Here is a 23,707-nt window from a genome sequence, read left to right on the forward strand (position 1 = left end):
ACAGGTGGGGACAGCAGGACCCTTGTCGTGCTAACCAATCTTTCTCTTCGTGTTCTCAGAGGGGAAAAGAAATTGAAAATGGGAGCTGAAGTTACGTGGCCAATTCCTCTGCTCCTGCCATACTACGAATGCTGCATTTAGGGGGCCCGTGGTGAGGACTCCAAAAAGAAGACAACTTACTGCATCGGTTTGGACCTGCTCATTTTCCCTGGGGGAAGCTGCCAACACTACCACCTGCAACAAAGAGAAACCTATGACACTCAAGTGGCCATGGCCCTGAGAACCTGTGTGCCTGAGTGCCTGTCTCCTCCAACCCCCTGAATGAAGAAGGGACCCGAGACAAAACCAGAGGTCGTGTGGCCGTGCTTCCCGTTCTGTGGGTGTTGGTGGCCTTCTTCGGCCTGGGTGAACCCGTCGCTGTCCAGCACCTTTAAACAGAGTCCCTTTTCCGTAAGGCCAGGCCCTCGTGGGGGTACTTCTCGGAAATCCTCTCAACTATTAGCTGAGAAGGGCTTTGGTGCCCATGGACATTTGCACAACCTTCTTGGGTCCTGGTTCTCCAAGTCACAGAACATCAGAGTTGAGGGAATCTTGGTGGTGACCATCTATCTGGTCCGGCCTCATCATCTGGAAACTGAGGCTTGCAAGCAATTGAGTGACTCAGCCAAGGCCCACGTCTCCCTCTGCTAACGCCCACTCTGCCCCATAGGGTGCTGATGGGTCTTGGAGGCTTCTGCAGGGCCCAGGTCTCCTCGAGGAGGAGTGGGAGCTGGGAGGCGGGGGCACCAAGAGCTGGGCCAGCTCTGCGTGACCCCTGGAGGCCACGTGACTTTGTGCCTGGACCTTAACCCCACTGGGTCGGTCTACAGAATGGGATTCGGGGCCACGGCTGGGCTGCCTCTGCTCTGCCTCCGACGGGATTGCCTTGAGGGCTGACTGAATTCATGAAGTGGAGACAGGGCTTTGAAGAGCGTGAAGTGCTGAGGGGACCCACGCCCACCCGTCTGGTCATGGGCCCCCACANAAGTCCCATCACTCATCCGCCAGGCCCCGCAGAGGCTTCCCTCAGCGTGAGCAGAAAGATCCACACAGAGAAAGAGGGCCCTGGAGCCGAGCTGCCTGCCGAGCTCCCCCAGCATCCGGCCCTGGCTTGTGGAGGCTTCTGGCACGACTCCTTCACCTCAATCCCATCACTCGCTCCTCGGGGCAGTTTTCTACGATTGTTTTGAAATGACCACATCGTCTGCATTTTATGATGGTGGAACCGAGGCTTGGAGGTGACCCAGCATTTAGGCGGTGAAGCAAACTGGGACCTGGCTACCTTCTCCCAGAACCATGCTGTTAACCACCGAGGAGGGCAGGGGAGAGAAAAAGCCAGAGCCCAGGGCAGGCGGCACCGTTGGGCAACTCCAAGGGAGGGCTGGGACTTTTTTCACATCTGAGGGAACTAGTCTCCACTCTGCCGGCCTCACAGGGCAGCAACAATAATCCTGATGAAGATGTTTTCTAAACTGGGGAAATGCGGTCCCTCAGACCCAAAGCTGCGCCTAAGCTGCCTGCACTCCCCCAAGCCCCCCCCTCCGGGGAAGCCCCCCCACCTGGCCTGCAAGCCTCTCTCGGCCCACCAGAGGGCACCACATGACACCAGATGACCCACGCAGGGGCTCATTCTCCACATACCTTCTGCCCAAGTGACTTTTCTGCCACCCTCCAGAGCAGAGTGACCCAGGGACGCTGCCTTCACTACTACCGATTTCTTTTGTGTGTGCGCCACGAACCAAGTCACTGGGCTAAGTTCCTCACGTGCACCATCGTGTTAAATCTTCACTCCCAATCTATGAGGTAGATCTTATCATCTCCATTTGGCAGACGAGGAAACAGGCTCAGAGATTACAGAGCAAGCAAGTGGCAGGGCTGGGATAAAAGCCAGGTCAGTCTGCCCTCAGAGCCTCTGCTCTGATCCCGCCTCCCGCCCCACCTCCCCTATGCCTCTCACTACTGCTCCCTTCTCCCACAGGCACTGCCTGCTTGGAAGCAGTGGGTCTCCCCCACGCTGAGTCTGCTGGTGGCACCCTGCCCCCGCAGCCTCTACTCCTGCTCCCGTCACCCCCAGCTGGGCCTGCGCCCCTACGTTTCCGGACTCAACACTGGTCTTGTCTCCCTTGGCCTTCCTCAGGCAAGCAAGACTGGCTTGCGCACACAAGGGACCACTTCAAACACTCTGGGGTCCTTCTCATGGAGGGGGCAGCACTCTGGCCTGGGATCCCTGAGGATGGGTCCAAGGGCCAGCCATGATGCTGCCTCCCATGTGCCCTCTGACCTCAAGCAATGTGCTATTCCTCTCTAGGCTCGTCTAGACTCCTGGTCTAGACTCCTGCAAAATGGGTGGAGGGCGCACACACACAGACACGTACTTACATACGTTCGCAGACACACACACACACACACACACACACACACGTACAGACATGCACACCTGCATGCACATGCACAGACCTCATACGCGCACTCAGATGCACACACAGACACATGCACACACACGTACAGACATGCACACCTGCATGCACATGCACAGACCTCAGACGCACACACTCAGATGCGCCCACAGACACACGCACACACACACACACACACACACACGCTCGCAGGGACACTCACGGACATGCCTATGCACGACACACACACAGACACGCACACACACATGTACCCCAGCCAAACTTTCAGCCAGGCGGTGCGTTCAGGGGTCAGCGGTGGCCCCAGAGCCCTCAGGCCTCTCCCCGTCCCACTTCCGGGGTGAGGAGCTCAGGAGGGGGGCGTCGAAAGTGTTGGGCGTGGAAGGATGGGGCTGCAATCTGGGGGCCTCCCTGGGCAAAACTGTGAGGGTACCTTGAAATTAAAGCCTGTCCTCAGCTGAGTCTGGCTCGAGGAGGAGCGGTGCTCCCTAAATATCACTATCCAGGTGACAGGGTTCCTGGGTGCTCCCCTCAGGCGCTGTGTCTGAGCCAGGGCTGGCAGACACCAGAGCCTGGCAAGGCTTCAGAGAAAAGCCAGGAAGCCCCTCTCTGCTCTGCAGCCAAGAGGTCACCACACTCGGCCTCCCCTTGGCATCTACGTGCTGCGTAGACCAGAGGGGACTGAGGGCAGAGTCATTACAGACCCCTGTGGGTCCATCCCTCCCCGGTCCTTACATGTTCCTGGGTGGGCCTCGGGTCTACACTAACCCTGGGTGGTCTCTTTCCAATACTGGTCCTCTGCCTATGCTCTGAAAAATGGGCACAAACTGCACGGGTGACAGAGAGTGATGTCACCACAGGCAAGCCCCTCATCCATCCATTCACTCGCCCAACAAGGATCTGATGGCGCCATGCACCATGCCGAGGGGTAGAACCGACATGACTCAATCCAGGGCTCCGCAAGGGAGTCAGAAAAGCCAGCTGCAGTACAGTGTGAGAAGTGCTGCTGACTGAGCCAACAGTCTTAAGAACAGTAATGTTGAACTTGGATTCAGTTCCTTCACTGTTTCGGGCACTGGGATAAATGTTTTCACTCCCTGTCCCACTGAGTCAGTACAACAGTCCCATGAGGTAGATATCATGGTTGTTCCCATTTTACAGATGAAGACACTAAAAGCCAGAGTGGTTGCATGATTTGTATTTGGTGAAGGAGCTAGTCTGTGGCAGAGGCAGGGTTTGAGTCAGGACGTTGCACTGTGTCCTGGGGACCCAGGGTATTGTGGGAACACAAGAGGCATCCTCAGACAGGAGCACCCAGCGCCAGGAGCTCACTTGCCCAGGGTCGCATGCCTCAGAGTCAGGGCCAGAACCAAGCTCTGGGTGGGCGGGGGGTAAGAGGGCAGGTTGCTGAGACAGGTACCTGGCAGTAATTCATCCACTTCCTGTGCTATCCTTCGTGTTCGCTGAGAGTTATGAACCAGGTAAAGCCCTTATGTTTTCTCCCTGGGAAATCTCAGCTTTTTTCAAAGCTTCCATTTCAAATAAACTGGTGTCACCCAGATTGGCATCTTCAACCCTGACCCTTCGCCCGCACTAGAGAAACACTCATCCTTCGGATGCATCCAACTTGACATGTCCTATCCATACTGGCTGTCTTCCCCGTCCCCCTACACCTGCTCTGTTCTTTCTTCCATGTTGCCCAGCTCAGTGAACAGACCCACCCTCCAGTTGCCCAAAGCAACCTCCATCCCTATATCCACTCGGTCCCCAGAACTGTGGCTCTAGCCTTCTCAAAGCCACTCACACTGTGCTTTCATTGACTCAAGCCTCTGTCACCTCCTGCCACACTGTCCCGTGGGGACTTTGCCTTGCCCACGTGCTAGCCATTTCCCACAATGCAGCCAGGATGCACTTTTGAAGCAAAACCCAATCCTATCCTTTCTCAGACTGAACCCCTTCAATAGCTCTCCACTGTCCTTATGAAGTTGAGACCCCCTCTTACCTTCTGTCACCCCCCAGCTCCTGCCACCTTTAAGTACGCATTTCAGTCCCACCAACATCTTTCAGTTCCTCTGAAACTGTCCCTCACCTCTACATGGTCACTGTAAGCTGTAGCTCAGAACACTCCTCCTTCTGCTGACCCCTTGCCGTGGCCATCTCCTACCCATTCCTCAGATATCAGTTTAGATCAGGGGCTGGCAAGCATATCTGTGGAGGACTAGGTAGCAGACATTTTAGGCTCTGCAGTCCATGTACAATCTATCATTTATTCTTCTTCTTGGAAAATTACATCCTTTGAAAAACATAAAAACCATCCTTGGCTCACAAGCCATGCAAAAATAGGCCATAGACTAGATTGAGCCCGTGACCCATGGCTGGTTTAGACGTTGCTTCCTTCACAAAGTTCTCCGAGGCTGTCTGCCCCTGAGCTAATTTAAGTGTCCCTACATATGTTCCTACAACACTCTGCACTTGCTCTATCATACAGAGATTATTAGCTTTCCTCCAGAATCCATGTTCTCCTCCTCTTCCTGGGATCCCAGCCTTCTTTGCTCTTGGCTGTGATCTGGTAGTTCCAGCCACTAAGAACTATGAGAGGTAATGTGTGTCACTTCCCGGACTGGAGCATAAACCCCGCCCCACCCCACCCCCATATGCACTCCTCCATGCTTTGCTCCCTCTGGTTGACTTAGAATGGAAATGACCTCCAGGGTGACCTTGGAAGCCACCTAATAAAGATGGCAGAGTCATTCTTAGCCAAGACAGATCTCAGAGTGACTGCACAGAACAATCTCCATTCCTATTTCTCCTCTTGTGTGCGCGCGCACACACACACACACACACACACACACACACACACACGATGACCTGGAATCATGCTGAACTATTACATGGGCAAGATGAACAAATTTCTCCTGTGTTGAGCCATTACATGTGTGGGTCTACTTGTCACTGCAGCCTGGCCTATCCTAATACACTCTCATAGCACTTACCACAGTATACATAAATACTTAAAGATCTACGTCCTTGGCAGACTGTGGAAGGACAGGGACCTTATCCATCAACTGTACCAGGCATCTAGCATAAAGCATAACACACTCTTCATAAGCAGCTGAATAAATGAGTTTCTGGGATCTCATCTACTGAGGGAGCCCACGGTCCCAATGCCTGGGTGAGGCAAGCACTGGAAGGTCAGGAGCACCGGAGTGAGCACTCACCTTCTTTGCTAACACCCAGGCAGCCCTTCAGCTCAGGCAGTGAGATGACCTTGTCCTTGTTCAGGTCACAGTAGTCGGTGAAACGCCGGGCACACTTCTTGGGCTTGGCTTTCTTCTTCACGTAACGCTTGAAGGGCTTCATCTCCCGCTTGTTAATGTCATTGCTGCTGTTGCTGTCCAACTGGCTGAAGTACCAGTGCACCACTCGCTCCTCCAGGGTATGGCTGGGATCTGGTTCTGAAAACCTGGGCCACAGGCAGACACCCCCCACCCCCACCCCGGAGAGCACCAGTCAGGATCCTGCAGGAGCAACCGGCCCCACTGTACACCTCTCCCACATGGTCAGATGCCGGGGTGCATGTGCTGAGCCACCGGCAGCCAGGTAGCAAAGGCTCTTCCGAGCCAAAGACCTCCCAGCCCCACTCAGTCTGTAGCAGAATCAAGCCATCCTCTCCAGCTAGACTCTCGAGACTGGATAATTTGTGTCTCAGGGATCCCCAAGTAGGCCACCCTTCTTACACAAACCTGCCTCACCCTCTACCATAGCCAGGAATGTTCTTGGACAAGATGGGTGCTCAAGATACAGTGAATGGATTTAATTCACCCGAGTAAACCACAGCTGGGATCCATGTTGTCCTCCTGGCCTAGGGTTCATTGCCAGACCAGCTGCGGTTCACACATGAACGTGTACACTCAATGAACGTGACTATGGGAAAGAGTGATCTGAGCATGCACACACACCCAACCCCAGGCCAGGTACTGGGACTCATTGCCCCCAGCCTCAAACTGCTCAATGTCTTGTTAAGACCGAGCCAAATACATTGAAATCAGCCAGTGACCATTCAGTGGGAAGTTCCCATGGCCCATCACTGTCAGGCATCAAGTGCAGTAGGAATTGAGAGAAGAAGACGATTGTGATGGACACAAACAGAGCAAGTCTAAAACTGGCAAGTCCCAGACATCCTAGGGGTGAGTCTCTCCATGCAGAGATTTTAGGTCTGGAGGTCTGGGATGGACCTAGCAAACCACATGTAAACTAGAACCCCGGGGCTTGCTTAGAAGTGCCACACTATAGCAACCTTAGGCTTCCTGGTGTCAAGGTGCACAGTCAGGACCATGTCTAACACAGCCCATGTGTGCATAGTAGACTGTATCTGGCAAGTAGAAACTATCTGGCAAGAAAAATATTCATGGCACTTGCCAACACCTTGGGGTTCACTTAGGTTTGCTGAGTTTTCCAGAAGGTAGGGGACCATCTCTGACTCCACCTTTACGAACGAGCCAGCAAACACCCTTTCCCATCCCCAGGTGACCTCAAGGTTGAGGGAAAAAGAAGTTTCATTACCAAAAAAAGCCAAGTATCCCTGCTAAATGCCCATTCCTAATTAAGTGGATTGCAGTCTCGGGCAGGCCCCCCTGGGCACTCTGGGCTGATTCCAAGAAGGTACAATTAGTGGGTCTGCCAGCAGGATGTCATCCCGACGGGTTTCGTGCAGGGAGAACCTGGGGAAGGTGTGAGGCACCATGCACCCCTGATTCTTTGGGAATCTGCCTCGTCTGCCATGGAAAGCAGGCTCAGAAGGTCTTTGAAACAGTCATGGAATTATTCATTGCAGAGCTCAGATTTTTGTTTCTGCCCATACATGGTATTTTGGTGTTTCAGAGCTCCCTCTATTTTACCCATAACATTCACTCCCAAGCCTGCAGGGTATACCAGGTGAGCCGCAGAAAATTCTCTATTGAGATGTTCGTGGCGCAGGAGGGAGGGTGGCCAGCTCCCTCTCTGAGCACCCTGCCTCCCTGTGTTTCCCTGAATGTGAGCGAGGGCCTGGGCTGCAGAGGACAGCCCGGAGGAGCCCCGAGGGAGGAACTCTAGCTATTCCCACTGGGGGCTCTCCCTCTGGGCCCCTCCCACCAGAGGCCATAAGAGCCCCATGGCGGCAAAGGCAGATCTTTCTTTAACCTTTAGGCTCAGCATAGCGTCATGTCTGCCTAGAGGCTGGAATAATAAAGCCTCAGTCGCTGAGCCGGGATGAGGTCATCCCGCCCAGCCACCCTGCCAGGAGAGGCCCACTGCCTCCGACACGTGTTGCTGGGGCTCCAGCCTGTCCGGTTCTCCACCGATGGGGCTCCCACGCCGTCCTCTGTGCGGGACCGAAGCGAGAAGCAGCTCTTCCCCCCGCTTTACAACCTCTGGGAGATTCCTCCCCTGCAGAGTGACCATCATCTGGCGTGGCTCCCTCTTCCTTCTTTTCTTCTGACTCTCCCTCCCTGCCCTGTCTCTGTTGTCCATGTGGTCCCGCGCTCCTCACTCCCAGCAGGGTCTCACAGCCACAACCACTGGCCTGACCCGGCCCTGGAGGTTCCGAGATGCTTGCTTCTCCCGGGAGAAGTCCTCTGAGACCCTCCCCCTCCCCCACCCCCCAAGCAGTGCTTCTGGCTCTGCCGCATCCTCAGCCTGCCGGGGTCCTGCCTCTTGCCCCTTCCTCCCCAGCTCATGGAGGGCCCCTTGCTTCGGAATTCCTTTGACTTCCAGAAACCCACCATCCCACCTCCATTCCTAACAACAGAGCCCAGCTCTATCCGTGACTCTGGCAGCACTAGGGTCCTACTTTGGAACCCAATACTTAGCGCAGGCCAAGCTCTAAGTACATTTAAAGCGAGAATTTCTTAGCCTTGAGGGCTCACAGACGCTTCTGAGAACCTAAACAAAGCTATAGTCTTCTCTGGAAAAGTACACATGCACGTAGCGCTGTGCTGACTTTCAGGGTTTAATGGACTCGATAAACCTCATCCAAGCTCATGGACTCAGATAAAGAACCCCTTGATCTATAGGGAAGGAGACTCCAGCCGTGGGCCCAGAACACAGTTTAACCATGAGCCTTCTGGAAGAAGATGGGGTGAGAAAAGGGACGGTAGCTGGAGGGGTTTAGGGATAGCTTCCACATTTCCAACAAAACATAATAGAAAACTACTGAAGGCATTCAGTTTAAAACTCTGAAAATCGGGTTTCTGAGGTTGCCACAACCTCCAGTCCCCGCCATACTTCATACAAGATCGAGTTAGCACTGAGCTGTACCAGGCGTCTGGGCTTAGTCACATCAGCAGTGGGCATGCATGTGCAAAAGAGCTGAGAGGCCTCAGCTGGTTAAGGAGAAGCTGAGATTTTCCCAGGGGAGCGCCTGATGGGGGGGGGGCCAAAAGACCTCCCCCAGAGTTTCCAGGAATCTCTCGAGCAGTTTCATTAGAGCCCTTTCCACCACAGTGAGACGCCCCAAAATTTACCCCTGCCCTCAAAGCCATACCCCACTGATCCTTCCAGCTCCTGCGGCCTTCTAGAAGTATCCTTTAAAACACTGGGAACCCGCACTCCCAGATCTAGACTTCCTTCCACTGGCATCCGACCTCCAACCTTTCTCTCACATGTGTACACACACCCCTGCTGGAGATCGGCACTGTTGGAATTCAAATCTGCTCATCAGGCAAAGGCTGGGGACCCTACATCAGAGGCTGCAATGGTCCCTTAAATCACCTAACAGCGCTGGTCCATGCCATGGGCCTCCCTACAGGTGAGGTTCCACTCTACTAAAAGGGCTCACTGGGTGTGTAGAGTTTTCCAAGAGTCCTTGGAGATGGTGTGGCAAGTCACACCCAAATGATACTGAATTCTGGATTTGGGAAAAACAAATCCAAAGACTGGTGTCAGCTCTGTCTCTGGGCTGTTTTGGTGGCTGTCCTGTTGACTCTGGCCTCCGGGGCTGAGGAAACACGCTAGGGCCACACTGAGTGTTCGCCCAAGTTAAGAGGTGACAGGTGCTGCCCTGCTTCTGCCACACTTTCAGTTCTGCTTCCGCAGCCTCACCCAGCCAGGCCTTGGCTGCAATGCACAGTGGGAAAGCCAGCCCGTTTGCCACAAGAAAACTTGCTTTGGCCAGGATCTTGGGCCTTGTTCTGCTGTCCCAAGCAGTTTTAAAGAAGGTGAGGCGGGACGGCCTGGAAGCACGAGCCAAGCCCAGCAGACCAACTGTGCCCCATCTGGAGCGGCGCCCAAGCCCTGCCAGCTGTGCGGGGGGGTGGGGCTGGGAAACGCCGAGTCAGCCATATTCCAGCCAGGCTTTGCCTTACAAGGCCATCGACGAGTAACCGCGTTGGGCAGGAAGGAGGAAGCCACGGTACATACAGATGGTCTCTCCGTGGAGGACCGCATGAGGGGCCAGACAGCTCACGCAGCCCATCCCACCTCTCCGGAAAGCTGACTTTCTCTGGGGCAAGATGGAGAAAGGAGAGGGCTCCCCTACTTGAGAAGACTCTGCCAGCTGGGATCACAGAACTCTTCCTTTGGGTCTGATAAATGCTAACGGGGGCCACAGGACGGCTACCTAAGGAGGAGCTCAGCTCCTAGAGCCCTGGTAAGAAGGACCATGAGGATAACTCAATCATCCTGGAAACCTTCATTGAGAACTGCTATCCTCGAATGATACTTGCAGGCTGCCCCTCCCATGTACAGATGTTGCTATGGACACCCCATCCTACTTTGCCTATTCTTAGATTTGGGCGGCACCACTTACCCCCTTCCCAGCCCCTCAAATGAGGCTGGAAGCCCAGAAAAGGAAGCAGACATCTCCCTCCCTGCCATGTCCTATAACTAATAAGTCTTCAAATCTGATTACTTTCACTGAGAAAGCTTCAGAAAACCATTCCTTCCCCCATAGCTGTAGCGCGGCTCCTCTTCACCTATCGCTCTGATGATGGCTGGAACCCTCCCAGTCCGTCTTGCTCTCTTCCCATCTGGCTTCCCTACAGCCTTCAGGATGAGTCTTCAAAAATGCTCATGGAGGGGCGCCTGGGTGGCTTAGTCGATTAAGCGTCCGACTTTCGCTTAGGTCATGATCTCGCGGTTCGTGGGTTCGAGCCCCGCGTCGGGCTCTGTGCTGACTCCCAGCTCAGAGCCTGGAGCCTGTTTCAGAGTCTGTGACTCCCTCTCTCTCTGACCCTCCCCCGCTCACGCTGTCTCTCTCTCTCTTTCCTAGAAATAAATAAAAGACAAATTTAAAAAAATGCTCATGGAGTGCCTGGGTGGCTCAGTCGGTTAAATGTCCAACTTTGGCTTGGGTCATGATCTCACAGTTCAGGAGTTCGAGCCCTGCGTCGGGCTCTGTGTTGACAGCTCAGAGCCTGGAGCCTGCTTCTGATTCTGTGTCTCCCTCTCTCTCTCTGTCCTCCCCCACCTCTTCTCTCTCAAAAATAAATAAATGTTAAAAAAAAAAAAAAAAAAAAAGCTCACCTAATCGTCCTGCCCTTGGTGTGAATTACAAGGCCCGGTGTGACCTGGTCTCTGCCCAAATCTACAGCCTCACCTTCTGCCTGCCTCCCAGATTTAAGGCATACAACTTGCACAGGCCCTGCCTCGTGGCCCCAGGGGCTTCTTTGCCCTGGTCCATCTGGGTTGAGGCATTTGTCCTTTGAAGATGTTGCTCAGATGAAGTATCATTTCATATATAAAGCCTTCCCCCACATGCCCTCCTGCTCCTGAAGCCCTTTAGCGCTCTCTGCCTCTATTACTCCACTGATTTCATAGTGCAATCTTGTGATATATACCTCTTCTCTTGAACAGACTGGAAACCCCTCCAGTTTAGGGACCATGCCTTTGCGCCCATATATCCCCAGAACCCAACCCAGAGCTTATACCAGGGAAGAATGGAAATGTAAGAGTTTGTGCGAAGCCATAATCTCTAGGCCTGACGGGTAGCTAGGTTGGGGCGGGGGGTGGGGGGGTGAAGACGTGACTTCTTTGTCCCTTCTTCCTACTGGCCCCACTGATGTCCAGCTTTGAAATGCTAGACGCTGAGAGGATGTAGGAGCGATCAGATGTGCCTTCCCTGATTTCAGTCTTCTGTGCCTACAATCCCAATTCTGCCTGAATTCAGAGCAGAGGCCAAAACCCAGGAAGCCTGGATTCCCGAATTTTCTTCATCGGCCCTACTCTAGCTGTGCTCTCCAGCCTCCGGCTGCCCTGTGCCTTTGCTCTTTCATCATAGAAGAGTGCCTGTCCAGGGTCTCTCCATATGTTGCCCCAAGTCTCTCGGGCCCATCCAGGGTGGTGTAGGGACAAAGAAGGACCATGGTGAATCCGATGGCTGGATTTGGCCTCACGGTCTTTCAGTAGTTTGTGAAGCCTCTGCTGTCACCTCTGATGTGTGCCAGGATAAAGAGGCCTTATCAAGATGTGTCCCTCTGTATCACATAGGGATCTATCCATCTATCTACCCATCCCTCTCACTGTTTATTCACTCAGCAAATATTTATCGCACCTCTCCTACGTGCCAAGGATTATTCTGAGTTCTAGGAACACAGCAGGGAGGAAGATACTGCTCCTTCTCCATAGAACTTAAATTTTCATTAAATAGAGAGAGCCGGACAATAAATAAACAAAGCAGCAAAATACCAGCTAGTGTAAGTGCCCGGCTGAGAAATTAAAAAGAAGTGTGGTGATAGATGGCGACTGGCTGCCCCTTTAGATTGGTTGGTTGCTAAGAAGGTGACATTTAAATGAACCATCAGGGCCGGTCACCGGAGGATGGGGCCTCCTGTTCCAGACTGCCGCAGCGGCTGGCATGGAGGTCCTGGGGCACGCAGGGCCCGGGAGGGTTCTTCACGGCCCGTTTGAGGGGCTGAGGACCAGCAGCTGGAGCGCAGTGACGGAGAGAGGACACGGCCAGCGAGACCCTCCTGTGGGGCCAGGTCAGGGGAGAGCTACAGCTCAAACCCTGGAGAGCCTGGTGCCCCCGGTCGTGGCCTCCCCGTGCAAGTGCTTCCCTCTCTTTCTTCCTGCATTCCTCAAACCCTGCCCACCCCCCACCCCGTCCCCAACCCTCTTCCTGGATTTCTAAACTATTTCTTGGTTCATACGACGTGTCTTCTGATTACACGTCCAGACTCTAGGTGACAGTTACCAAATGCATTACTCATTCCCATCAACAGCAAACACAGTTTGGGCATTCGTATGAGCTTAACGTGAAAAATATGTTTAGGAAAGAATACGTTTTTAATCTTCTCCCAGCTCTAAGTTACACCTAAAAGAGAGGGGTTTTAAAAAGAAAAAAGAAAAATCTCTTCCCTAAGGTCACGTTGGTATTAAAAACATTTTAACTTCTTGGGTTTTATTTTCTGTAAAGATCCTGGCAGCCTGTGATTTGAGGGCGAGGCATCAGTCCTCATGCCCCCTGGCCAGGGGAGGGACCCTACCTGTGCCCTCGGCCTCCGGGGGCCCCTCACCCACTGGCCCAGGACCCAACCAGGTCTGGAAGTTTCCTGGCACCTTCAATCTGCCTAGGGCCGAGCCAGGCCATGCTCAAGGGCTGGGCTCCCAAGGAAGCAAGTGGAACAAACTTGAAGTCTTATCTTCTCAGGAGTGCAGACAAAGCACCAGGTGGGCCGCCTAAGTGGCTGGTCAGAGCCAGCAGCCCCGGGCAGCTGTGGGTGGAAAGCACCCAGACCTGGAAGTTTTGTTGGTTTTTAAATTTTTTTAATGTTTATTTATTTCTGAGAGAGAGTGTAAGTAGAGGAGGGGCAGAGAGGGAGACACAGAATCCGAAACAGCTCGCGTTGGGCTCTGTGCTGACAGCTCAGAGCCTGACACTGAGCTCGAACTCACAGACTGTGAGATCATGACCTGGGCTGAAGTTGGACACTTAACCGACTGAGCCACCCATGCGCCCCGGGACTGGAAGTTTTAAGCCCATGTCCCTCCCATTTACTTTTTCCATTTTCTTCTTCTTCTTTTTAATGTTTATTTATTTCTGAGAGAGAGAGAGAGTGTAAGTAGAGGAGGAGCAGAGAGGGAGACACAGAATCCGAAACAGCTCGCGTTGGGCTCTGTGCTGACAGCTCAGAGCCTGACACTGGGCTCGAACTCGCAGACTGTGAGATCATGACCTGCGCTGAAGCCAGGACACTTAACCGACTGAGTCACCCAGGACCCCTCCATTTTCTTCTAATAAATATCTCATCCCCATTTTTGCATGAAACAACAGGCATTTTTTCATATTCCAAGCATGAATAACAAAGGCAATAAGTATGCTTCTCTTCTTGGAGAAACGGATACAGTCCTCTCTATTTTAGATGCCCCGTCGCTGAACACCAGCGGCTGCCTCCAAGCTGTCCCCATCTGCCAGCCTATCGGACCCCGTCTCCACCTTCTCAGACTCGGTGCTGCGCTCCCCTAGGGGAGGCCTGATGCTGCCCACAGGGTGTGCAAACCCAGACACCAGCCTGAGCTCCCGTGGGGCTGCTGAGAGGAAACGCGCCAGACCAGCACGTTCCAAGAGCGGCAACAGGGAGGCAGCCTCTGTGCTCACTTGGACGGGACCTAAAACCAGGTTTTCCAGACAGCCAGCCTCATCTGCCATGGGATGCAGCATCACTGAGCTTGCAGTGCTGGCTCCTTAGCTACACACACAGCCTGTGCTCCTGCTGATCGCCAGCAAGGCGGCTGCGCCAGGACCTCTCCCCAGGCCTAGGGCCTGGACCTGCCACCAGGGTGGTGCTCCTGGCCTTGCTGATGACAGCTCTGTCTCTGGGCAGATGGGCAGGAACTAGGCCTCGGAGCTCAGGTGTCCATCCCTGCCAAGCTCCACTGCTGTAGGAGCCCAACAACTCCCCTACGCACCCCCCCCACGCACCCCTGCTGTCCTCCCCTCTGGCTTCCTGGTCCCTGGCTGTCTCTTCTGTCTCATCCGGTGCGGCTCTCCTCTCCTCTCCTCCTCACCCCACCCGCCCCAGCCCAGCCACACTGGACTATGGATGCGAAGCTTCTTGGAGCCATAGTGTTCTTTCCATTTTCCTGGGGTGGTTTTCCTTCTTTCACTGGCTGAGTCCTACTTGTCTTTCAAAACTCAGCTTGGCTCTCACCTCCTCCAGGAAGCCTTTTTGATTCCTCCAGACTGAGTTAGTGAACCCTTCTCTGTTCTCCCACCTTGACAGAGAACTTACCACACAATCTGCAAGGGTCCGTTACAGCCTAGTATCCCCTCTAAGCTGCATACTTTGAAGACATGAACGTGCCTCACATCCCTGGATTCCTAGTCCCTAGGCCAGAGCCTGGTGTGCTGTGCACATTCAACAGGTGCTAAATGGGTGGATGGGTGGATGGGCACATTCGTGTGTGCGTGCTCCAACCACTGACCAAATGGGCCCAATTAGCGAGGCCTAGGATGCTGGCCACTGGGTGGGGGTGGGGGGGGGTGCATTTCAGCCTCATGTCGGGACTGCCTCAGCCAGCACCTCAGCTCCTGAACTAAGTTGGATTTGGATATGGCAATGTCCAGTCCCACTGCCCACACCCCTTGGGCTTCTCCGGAAGCCAAATAGGCACATGATTCCTGCCTTCTCAGAAGAGAAGAAAAATCACCAAGTGTTGTGTACTCCCTCCCTGCCCTCCCTGCCCCCGTTACATGCCCTTCCTCCTTCTTGCTATTCGGGACTGTCACCCCAGTGCATTCACTCCTGAGGCTAAGGGGCTGGAAATCTCCAGACACCCTAAACTTGCCTGTAATCAGGTAACTAAAAGGTAGAGAAAAGCAGTTCCCAAAGAACAGGGAGGGGAGAGGGTGGGAAGGCTCTTGGCAGACGGTAAGATCAGCCATTGCCCTACCAACCCCTACCCACTCTCCCAGCCTCCTGAAGCATCCAGAAAGTCAGGGACCCACATCCCCGGTGGGGCCTGCGTCCTGCTCACATTCTCACCTCCCACCTCCAGTGGGCGCTGCCGAGTTAATGGCCTGCACCATGTCCGTGGTGAGGGCATCCAGGAGGCTGGTGATAAATTCCATTTTCTTCCCTTCCGGACAGCCTGAAAGGTAAAGTGAGAGTTGAAGGCAGATCCCAGGGTCCCTGTGATGCCCCGCCTGGCACCCCACTCTCTGTCCCACAGAAGGGGAAGCAGAGCCAGAGGAGGGAGCTGCTTCGGCACCATGGGAGGTAGAAGCACAGGAAGAGGAGAGGGGACCGGCCAGGGGCAGCCTTATCTCCCACCTGGCAGCTCCCTGTCCTTGAAGGGATCGTCCACCTCTGCACTCTTGGCCCTGGCGTCGCTCTCGCAACTGGGCATCACGTAGCTGGGAAGAGAGAAACATCGGGCGTGAGGAAGGGCTGGGACCTGGACAGCCACCCCGTGGTCACTAAGCCTAGAACTCCCGGGGCCAGCAGCTGCCCGGCAATCCCAGCACCCGTGTTCCCACAGAGGCATGTTCAGGCGTGTCATCGTAACTGCTCCAGCAGAGCGGTGTCACCTGAGGTCTGCACCCAGGATCCTTGGGATCCAGAGAACCTAGTGACTCAGGAGGGCAATAGCCTGCTGGCCAGTGAACTGAAGTTCAGAGAGGTGACCTACTTTTCCAAGGTCACCTAGCTAAGAGGGGATAGAATCGTGACCAGAATCCAGGACCCAGGTCTTTCGACCAGAACCGAATCTGCTCATGAGCCAAATGTTCTCCTGGTGCCTTGATTCCCACCATGCCAGGCCAGCAACACAGGGAAACATGAGCCTAGCCTAACAGGAAGCTGGTTCTCCCACCCCTCGGTCCACCGAAGGGACAGGACGGGCTCGGGGTGGGGGGTGGAGGGGTGGGGAGCAGAACGGGCTTACCGTGTGGAGGTCCCGGGCAGTGGGCGCCCTGTGTCCACCAGCACACACCAGCAGTAGCCAGTGGACTGGTGACATTGCACTGGCTTGTAGAGCCCCCCGGGGGCGCACTCAGGGATGACAATGCCCTCACGGGGATTCTGCCTGGCCTCTTCCAGGGCGCTCTGCCTCTCCTGGTCACACGAATGGACCTTCTCTGCAAGAGAAGATGCAGCCTGTGGGCACTCTCCCTCCCGTGGCTTATCATCGCTTCTTTCCGAACAAGGGTCCAGCCTGGCCCCAAGGAACTGATGGCTGGTGCATCGCCACGGAGAGCTGCAGCTCCCACACCGGGTCTGCAGCTTGGGGCGGGGGGTGGTGGGGGGCGGAGGCCCAGAACCCGCCTGCAGCCTCTGCACTGCCAGGGCTCGTTAGCATTCACACCCAGTGGGCTCCACCACACGACAAGCCAGCCCGGGTCAGCAAGGCTGCTCCTCATCCGAAGAGCGGTTTGGAATTTCCCGACTGTTTTCAGAGTGGCTGCTGCTGATGTCTCCTGGCCCCGTGGAGGCGGAGGTGCAGGAGCCTGACCCGTGCGAGCTGACAAGCTAACGCAGGAAGACGCTCCCCCAGCCCAGACACAGCAGGACAGAGCCACGGCCGCCAGCCTCGGGGGAGCGATGCTCAGCGCCCAAGAGGGGCGGAGGCAGGGCCCATCCCCACTCCTTCCCGGGCTCCAGCAGGGCCGGGCAAAGGAGGCTTCACAGGCCTGACCGATGACACAACACTGCTCGTCCAGTGGCAGAGAGAAACGCGCACAGGAAGCGTCTGCGCTCCGCAGCCTCGGGCACCAACACAGAGGGCATCCGCACAGCCAAACTTGGTGCCCCTTCGCAGGCCTGGCCTGGTGGGGGCCGAGGGCCCCCAAGGCCACTGGCCTGAAAATTCCATCCAACGGTCTACCTGCTCGATTTCCCTTTCCTGTTCTGTTGTTGCTGCTGTGTTTTCTTTTGTCTTTTGATATTAAAAAGAAATAGCATTGGGTTTTTCTCGGTATTAAAAATTTTTTTGAAAAACCCATAATCCCACCAAAGCTAAACACTACCTTTCCTAGACCTTTTCTTTTGCACATCCAACCTGAAAATACATAGCAACACACCTATTTGGTTGTTTGGGGGCTTTTTTTTAACAATAAAAGAGATCACATCATAAACCTATACTATTATCTCCTTTGGCCTATTTGTTGACTTTATTATTTCTTTCATGAACACGATTCTACAAGTTTCCTCTTGAAGATGACAGGAATGGTCTTAAGCATTCCACGGGATTTTCACAGGGTGTTATAAAAATATCATATCAAAACACCCTTCTGAGAGGGGTGCCTGAACGGCTCAGCTGCTCAGGTGACCAACTCTCGATATCAGCTCAGGTCATAATCTCACAGTTCTCAGGTTCAAGGCCCGTGTCAGGCTCCACACTGATGGCATGGAGCCTGCCTGGGATTCTCTCTCTCTGCCCCTCCCTCACTCGTGTGCACACGTACTCTCTGCCTCTCAAATAAAAAATAAACATTAAAAAAAATTTTAAGATACCATTCTTAGAGACAGGAAGTTGGTATCAGCAACTTAGAGATTCATGCTGCTCATTGAACAGCACAAATGGTCAAAATAACAGCAACTCCAGTCTAAAGGAGCCAAGCCCCTGAATGAATGGCTCTGTTAACGATCCACAAATGAGCAGCACAGATGCTTAAACAAAGCAGGTGTGCCCAGAGACGCAAAGCAGCCCAACGGGGTCTTAGAGAAAAGTCACACCGCAGCGGAAAAGATTCTTTGTTTCACTCCTAGCAGAAAGGTTGAAAAGCAATGGCCCAGTGAGTCTCATTGCAGGGAGAGGCGGATGTTTCCTTAGGGGCATAAAAATATCTAAGGGTCAGGAGGCAGCTAGGCAGAGCACATTCACTATTAAAATATAACTCTGAATTTGGAAAATGAAAAAGAATACTACTGTTTCCATATTATAAACACAAAAAATAAACTAAACAGGATCTTCTTGGCTGGAGGAACAGAAGCTTAAAACAGTTGACAGACTTTAGACGAGGGATTCTAAACCTGATTAGAACTACCACCAGGCCAGCCTCTAGAGGCAGCTTAAGTAAGAGACATAAACTGACTGGTTTATCGTAGGCATAAAGCTGGCTTGAAGACCCAGAATCTTGACTTCGGCCCCTGGCTGGGATGGAGCCATGGTCTCTTTCAGGGATTACACAAGAGTTTCTCAATACCTCCCCCGACCCCAATCTGGTTACCTTATTTCCCGACCTCATATTTCATGCCACGCACGGGAAAGGCAACAGAGAAGCAAAAACCAGAGGAAAGCAGCTTTTCACTGGCACCACGTTCGTGTAACAACCTCTGACAGAGGCTTTAAATTAAGATCCTCCGGGCCAACATTCTAAAGCCATAAATCAAAAGGAAAGGGAGAGGAGAGTGGTGGGGGTGGGGGNCACCGTCGGGGAGCCTGCAACTGCAGAAATGTGGAGAGAAGCCATCTAGGAAGGTGGGGAGCCCGTGGTTTGGGGGCTGTCGGCAGACTTCCCGAAGCCCTTGAAGGCAGCTCTGAAATGTTTCCAACCAGCCCCCATAGAGGCTGCACTGAGTGGTGTGGAGAATAAAAACCATACAAGTGATAAAGCCCGCTAATTTGGAAAAATGGGGGCTAGCATGGAATTAGAGAGAAGGCTGAATGTAGGGCTTATTGCTTGTTTGCTTATTACTTTATGACAGGCCCTGAGAATTCCAGGTGCCCCTCAAAGAAAGAGACTGGAGAGGTTTTTAACAAAATAGCTGTTTGTGAAGAGTACCCAGAGAATTTATCTTCCAACAGAGAGAAAATCTCCCTTAAAACCATCTTTATCCTAACAGTCAAAGCAAATATTCATTGCGTAGTACGTGCCAGGTGACAGACAAAGGGCCCTGCTTGCCTGATCTCCTTTGGTGTGAGGTGGGCACCCTTATTTTACGCCCAGTTTGCAGACAAAGATGCTGAGCTTTGGAGGGATTTGTACATTTTCCCAAGGGCACTCGGCCAGAGGGAAGTGGGCTGGGACCCCAGTGAAGGGCTTCAGACAGTCAAGCCTGTGTCTTGCTAAATTTTATACAGAGGTTGCTGGCCTCTCACCGGTTGCTCTGGGAGAAAAATACATTTATTTTCAGTGTGAAGTTCTTCCAGGCCAGTCGCTTTGCACACTACCCTGAATGTGCTGCATTCAGAGCTAGGTGTGTAAAACCACATTAACACAGCACAGCCTTTTCTGAACCTCTGATTGTTCTCAGCCTAAACATACTGCACATCTTGTACCCAAGGATTTTGGCCTCTTTGCTCTGGAACTGAAAACTTACCGCCAAATTCATCACGCACCTGCTATTACAGAGCAGCAAAATGAATACTAATAGCTCACAATCTATATGAGTGTTTACCATGGGCCAGGCTTGGTACTGGGCACTTGACTTGTATTATCGCCCTTCAAACTCATCACAAGCCTCAAGACAGGTGTCACTATTACCCTCAGTGAGCAGAGAAGGACGCAGGAACACAGGCTGGTTGCGTGGTTCCCTTAAGGTCACACAACCAGGAAGTGGCGGAGCTGGGATCCAGGCCAGGGAGGCTGCTCTGGGGCTATGTTCTCCACCCTTCTTCAATACCGTCTCTCACTGCCACACGCTAATCTGATTTTTATTCTAACCCATATTTTTCTTTTCCTTGGTGTGGCAGAGAGTTAGAAAATGCTTCCAGTGAATCGCACCTCCCTGTATCCATGCCCCTGTGCAGACCCCTCCACGCTGACTGATTTGCTTTGACCAACGGAACAGGGCAGGGGTGACAGTGTGTGACTTCCAGTCCTAGGCCTTAAGGGGCCTTGCAGTTTCAACTGTCACCTTCCTGGAAGCTGCCCTGAGGCCACCATGTAAGGAAGCTAGTCCAGCCCACTGGAAGATGAAAAGCATGTGGAAGAAAACTGGAGCGGCTCGGGCCACAGCCAGCACCAACAGGCCTGATGTGTGACCTTGGTCATGTCGGCCGCTCCCGCCCCAGGGGCCCTCCAGCCGGATGAGTCCAGGAGTGCGTTAAGACAGAGCCAGTCAAGGAGCCACGCAGCCGATCCACAGAAACATTCCTGTATCTGTTGCTGGAACATCTAGATCTGTAGGTTTCTAAGTACATCTCACCCTTCAGTCGATCAGTCACTGACAGATCAATCAATCAGTCCTTCTGTGCTTTTTCTAGAGGTCATGTGTATACAAATCAGTAGGTACCAAGGGGGCATAAACTCATTCTGTACCTGAGGACCCAGAAGCCAGCCCCATCCGTAGGGCCACTGGTACCCTCTGCCCTTTTCGGTCACCTCCCAAATGAACCTTAAAATTCACAACTCGTCAGTCTTCCCGGGTACCAAGAAGTCACCTTGCAGTACTGTAAGACAAAGGGTCTACTTCAAGGGTCTCTTCCTGATCCTCGGTGCAGAGAGGGAGCTCCCCAGAAGGAAACACCCACTGCTCTAGAACATTCTGTCTCTGCTTGATGAAATTCAGGGAAGGATGACAACATCAGAAGGTCTGGCCTGATGGTGAGGAGAAGGGCCAGGTCCATTGGCAGACACCTGAAAGGTGTAATAGGCAGCACAGAGGAGCAGTCAGGGCCGTCCAGGGGACATACATGACACATTCTCACACACTCACGTGCCCCACCCCCACAATCCTACCCCCCAGAAGCTACAGAGGAGAGGCCAGGTCCCCACCCAGAAATGGGTGCTCTGAGCCTCACTTACAAGCCTCTGACTGCCTGAGAGAAGAAATACAACAGAGCGGTATCCCGTGGAAGAAATGAGGACACGGTCTGGCCCTTGTCACCAGAAAACACACAGCCCTCTCTGTCACCACGTATACTAACACCACAGCAAAGCAGGCCTGAAGCAGGGAGGGAGTGGCCGGGAGGGGGACAGGACAGGGAGAGGGAAAGACAGGGCTGAGCCAGACAAACCTAAACTCTGTCTGCAGGCCCAGGGCAGGGTTCCTCGGGTTCCTCGCGTCCCGCCAAGACAGGATAAGCACGGAGACCCGCTCTGTCTGCTGCGCCTGGCCCCTGCCCCCATGCTTCTCAGTTACCCGTGGTAATTAGGAGCAAAGGAGAGCACGGACACCTAAATCCTCGGCTAATCCCCCGTCCTGATTTTAGCCCAGAGTTTATCCTTTTGTCCTGGGAACTTTTTCTCCCTTATCACTTTTTTTCCTTTTCTTCTTCGTTACTTTCTTCTTTTTTAAACAAAAAATGGCCAACAAACATAAACATTAGCAGATTCGAGTTTCAGGTCCTTGGGCTGGCCTTTCTGGTTGCTGCTTTCCAGAAGAGGAACTGCTGAAGAAAGGAACAGACAGAAAAGCCGAGACCCTGGGTAACCCCGGTCAGGAGGTATCCGTGAGCCAGTCACAGCATGGACTCTGCAGAAAGTGCAGGGGAGCCTCATGATGATGGGGGTGGTGGGGAGCAGGCAGTGGTCAAGGCAGGTCAGTGGCATTCAGGGACCTACAGAGAATGGAACCAATAATAGACCTACATCTACATCTATATCTACATCCATATCCAGATATCTAGATCTGTCTCCATCTAGATCTACCTATCTATATATGTGTGTATATATGTCTATATATAGACAGATCTAGATATATAGAGAGATTTATTTTAAGGAATTGGCTCACACGAACATGGGGACCTGGTAAGTGCGAAATTTGCAGGGTAGGCGGGCAGACTAGAAACTCAAGTAGGAGTAATGGTATAATCTTGAGTCCAAAATCAATAGGTCAGGTCAGGAGGCTGGAAACACGGGCAGGATTTCTATGTTACAGCCTGGAGGCAGAATCCTTTCTTCAGGAAATCTCAGTTTCTGCTTTTAAGACCTTCAACTGCTTGGGTGAGGCCCACCCATGTTACGGCGGGGGGTGGGGGGTCATCTGCTGTACTTAAAGTCAACCGATTGCAAATGTTAATCTCATCTAAAAAATGCCTTTGCAGCAACATCTACACTACACTTGATCTTAGCCGAAAGGCCGAGAAGCAATAACATCTACACTAGTGTAGAAACTAGTCTACTAGTGTAGAAACTGGGCAATGCAGCCTAGTCAAGTTCATGTACAAAATGAACTATCATGAGGTCCATGTGAAAAACAAGCGCAAGAAAAAAAACCCAGTCTTACAGAAAACCACACACAGAAGTACCGAGAAGAGCCACAGAAATGTGCACCGGGTGGGGCGCCTGGGTGGCTCAGTCAGTTAAGCGTCTGACTTCAGCTCAGGCATGATCTCACAGTTCATGAGGTTCGAGCCCCGTGTCAGGCTCTGTGCTGACAGCTCAGAGCCTGGAGCCTGCTTTGGATTCTGTGTCTCCTCTCTCTGACCCTGCCCTGCTCCTGCTCTCTCTCTCTCTACCTCTCAAAAATAAATGTTAAAAAAAAATTTTTTTTAAAGAGAGAAATGTGCACAGGGAAGATGCCTTGATGAAGGATGCAGTATTCCTGGAGAAAGAACCAGAAGCCCTCCTCCCAGGGGAGGCACAGTTGCTAATTAAGGGCAGCTGCTCAGGCCATCCTGACCGAGGGCTGCTGACATGAGAGAAAAGGAAGTGGGAGGCTGACGAGACGGAGGGCAGTGTCCTGGGAGAGGATGGTGCTCCTAGAGTCTCGGACCTAACGTGGCATCCTGAGTGACCCCTGAGGTGAGGGTCCCAGAGGGGATACAGAGGAGGTCAGGGGCCTTCGTGGACACACTCTCTCCCACTGTCTGGTACTGGGCGTGTGTTGGCTCCATGCCGGGCTACGGAGAGGTCAGAAAAGTCCTGGAAGACATAGCAAGAAGGGATAACTAGTCCTGAGATCTTAACCTAGCCTCAACCCTGGACTTCTTCCATTCCTGGAACTTTCCCTGAGGGCCCCAGGCTCAAGTGCAGTGTCCCTGTGCTGAGTCTAGAACCCAGGATCCCTCGCACAGCCCTCTCACCCTTGGGGCTGTGACTCGCCTTCACCGTAGAGTCCCGAGAGCGAGGCCTCAACGGCAGCCTTTCTCCCCCTTCCCCTCCCCCACTCCCGGCCCCCAGCTCCCTCTTCATAGCAGAGCCTGGCGTCTCCATTTAAAGGACACATAAAGAGGACTGAGTCCAGGAACCCATGCACCTCTGGAATCCCGGCTATGCACCCTCCAGCCACAGAATTCTGTTCCATTTCAGATCCCGGGCCACCCATTGTTGAGTAAATGCCAAACGGTGGGGATGAGACCACAGAGGCTGAGACAAGAATGCCTGTCCCCTTGACTCATCTTGGAAAACGCTACACTCAACCCTCAGACTATCAAGCACTGTCTTTTCT

General features: G+C 53.2%; 1 protein-coding gene across 1 annotated transcript in view; it reads right to left on the reverse strand.

The window, feature by feature from the left end:
- The window catches only part of SMOC1 (SPARC related modular calcium binding 1), a 150,871-nt gene that overhangs the window by 448 nt on the left and 126,716 nt on the right, over positions 1-23,707 (reverse strand). The window contains exons 9-13 of the mRNA XM_077767214.1: positions 16,317-16,509; positions 15,704-15,786; positions 15,416-15,521; positions 5,672-5,916; positions 181-234 (exon numbers count right to left, since the gene is read on the reverse strand). Of these exons, the coding sequence (XP_077623340.1) occupies positions 200-234; positions 5,672-5,916; positions 15,416-15,521; positions 15,704-15,786; positions 16,317-16,509 (662 nt within the window). The 3' untranslated portion in view covers positions 181-199. The remainder of the gene's footprint in view (positions 1-180; positions 235-5,671; positions 5,917-15,415; positions 15,522-15,703; positions 15,787-16,316; positions 16,510-23,707) is intronic.

Source organism: Crocuta crocuta, unplaced genomic scaffold, assembly GCF_008692635.1.
Source record: "Crocuta crocuta isolate KB4526 unplaced genomic scaffold, BGI_CrCroc_1.0 scaffold55, whole genome shotgun sequence".
Taxonomy (NCBI): Eukaryota; Metazoa; Chordata; class Mammalia; order Carnivora; family Hyaenidae; genus Crocuta; species Crocuta crocuta.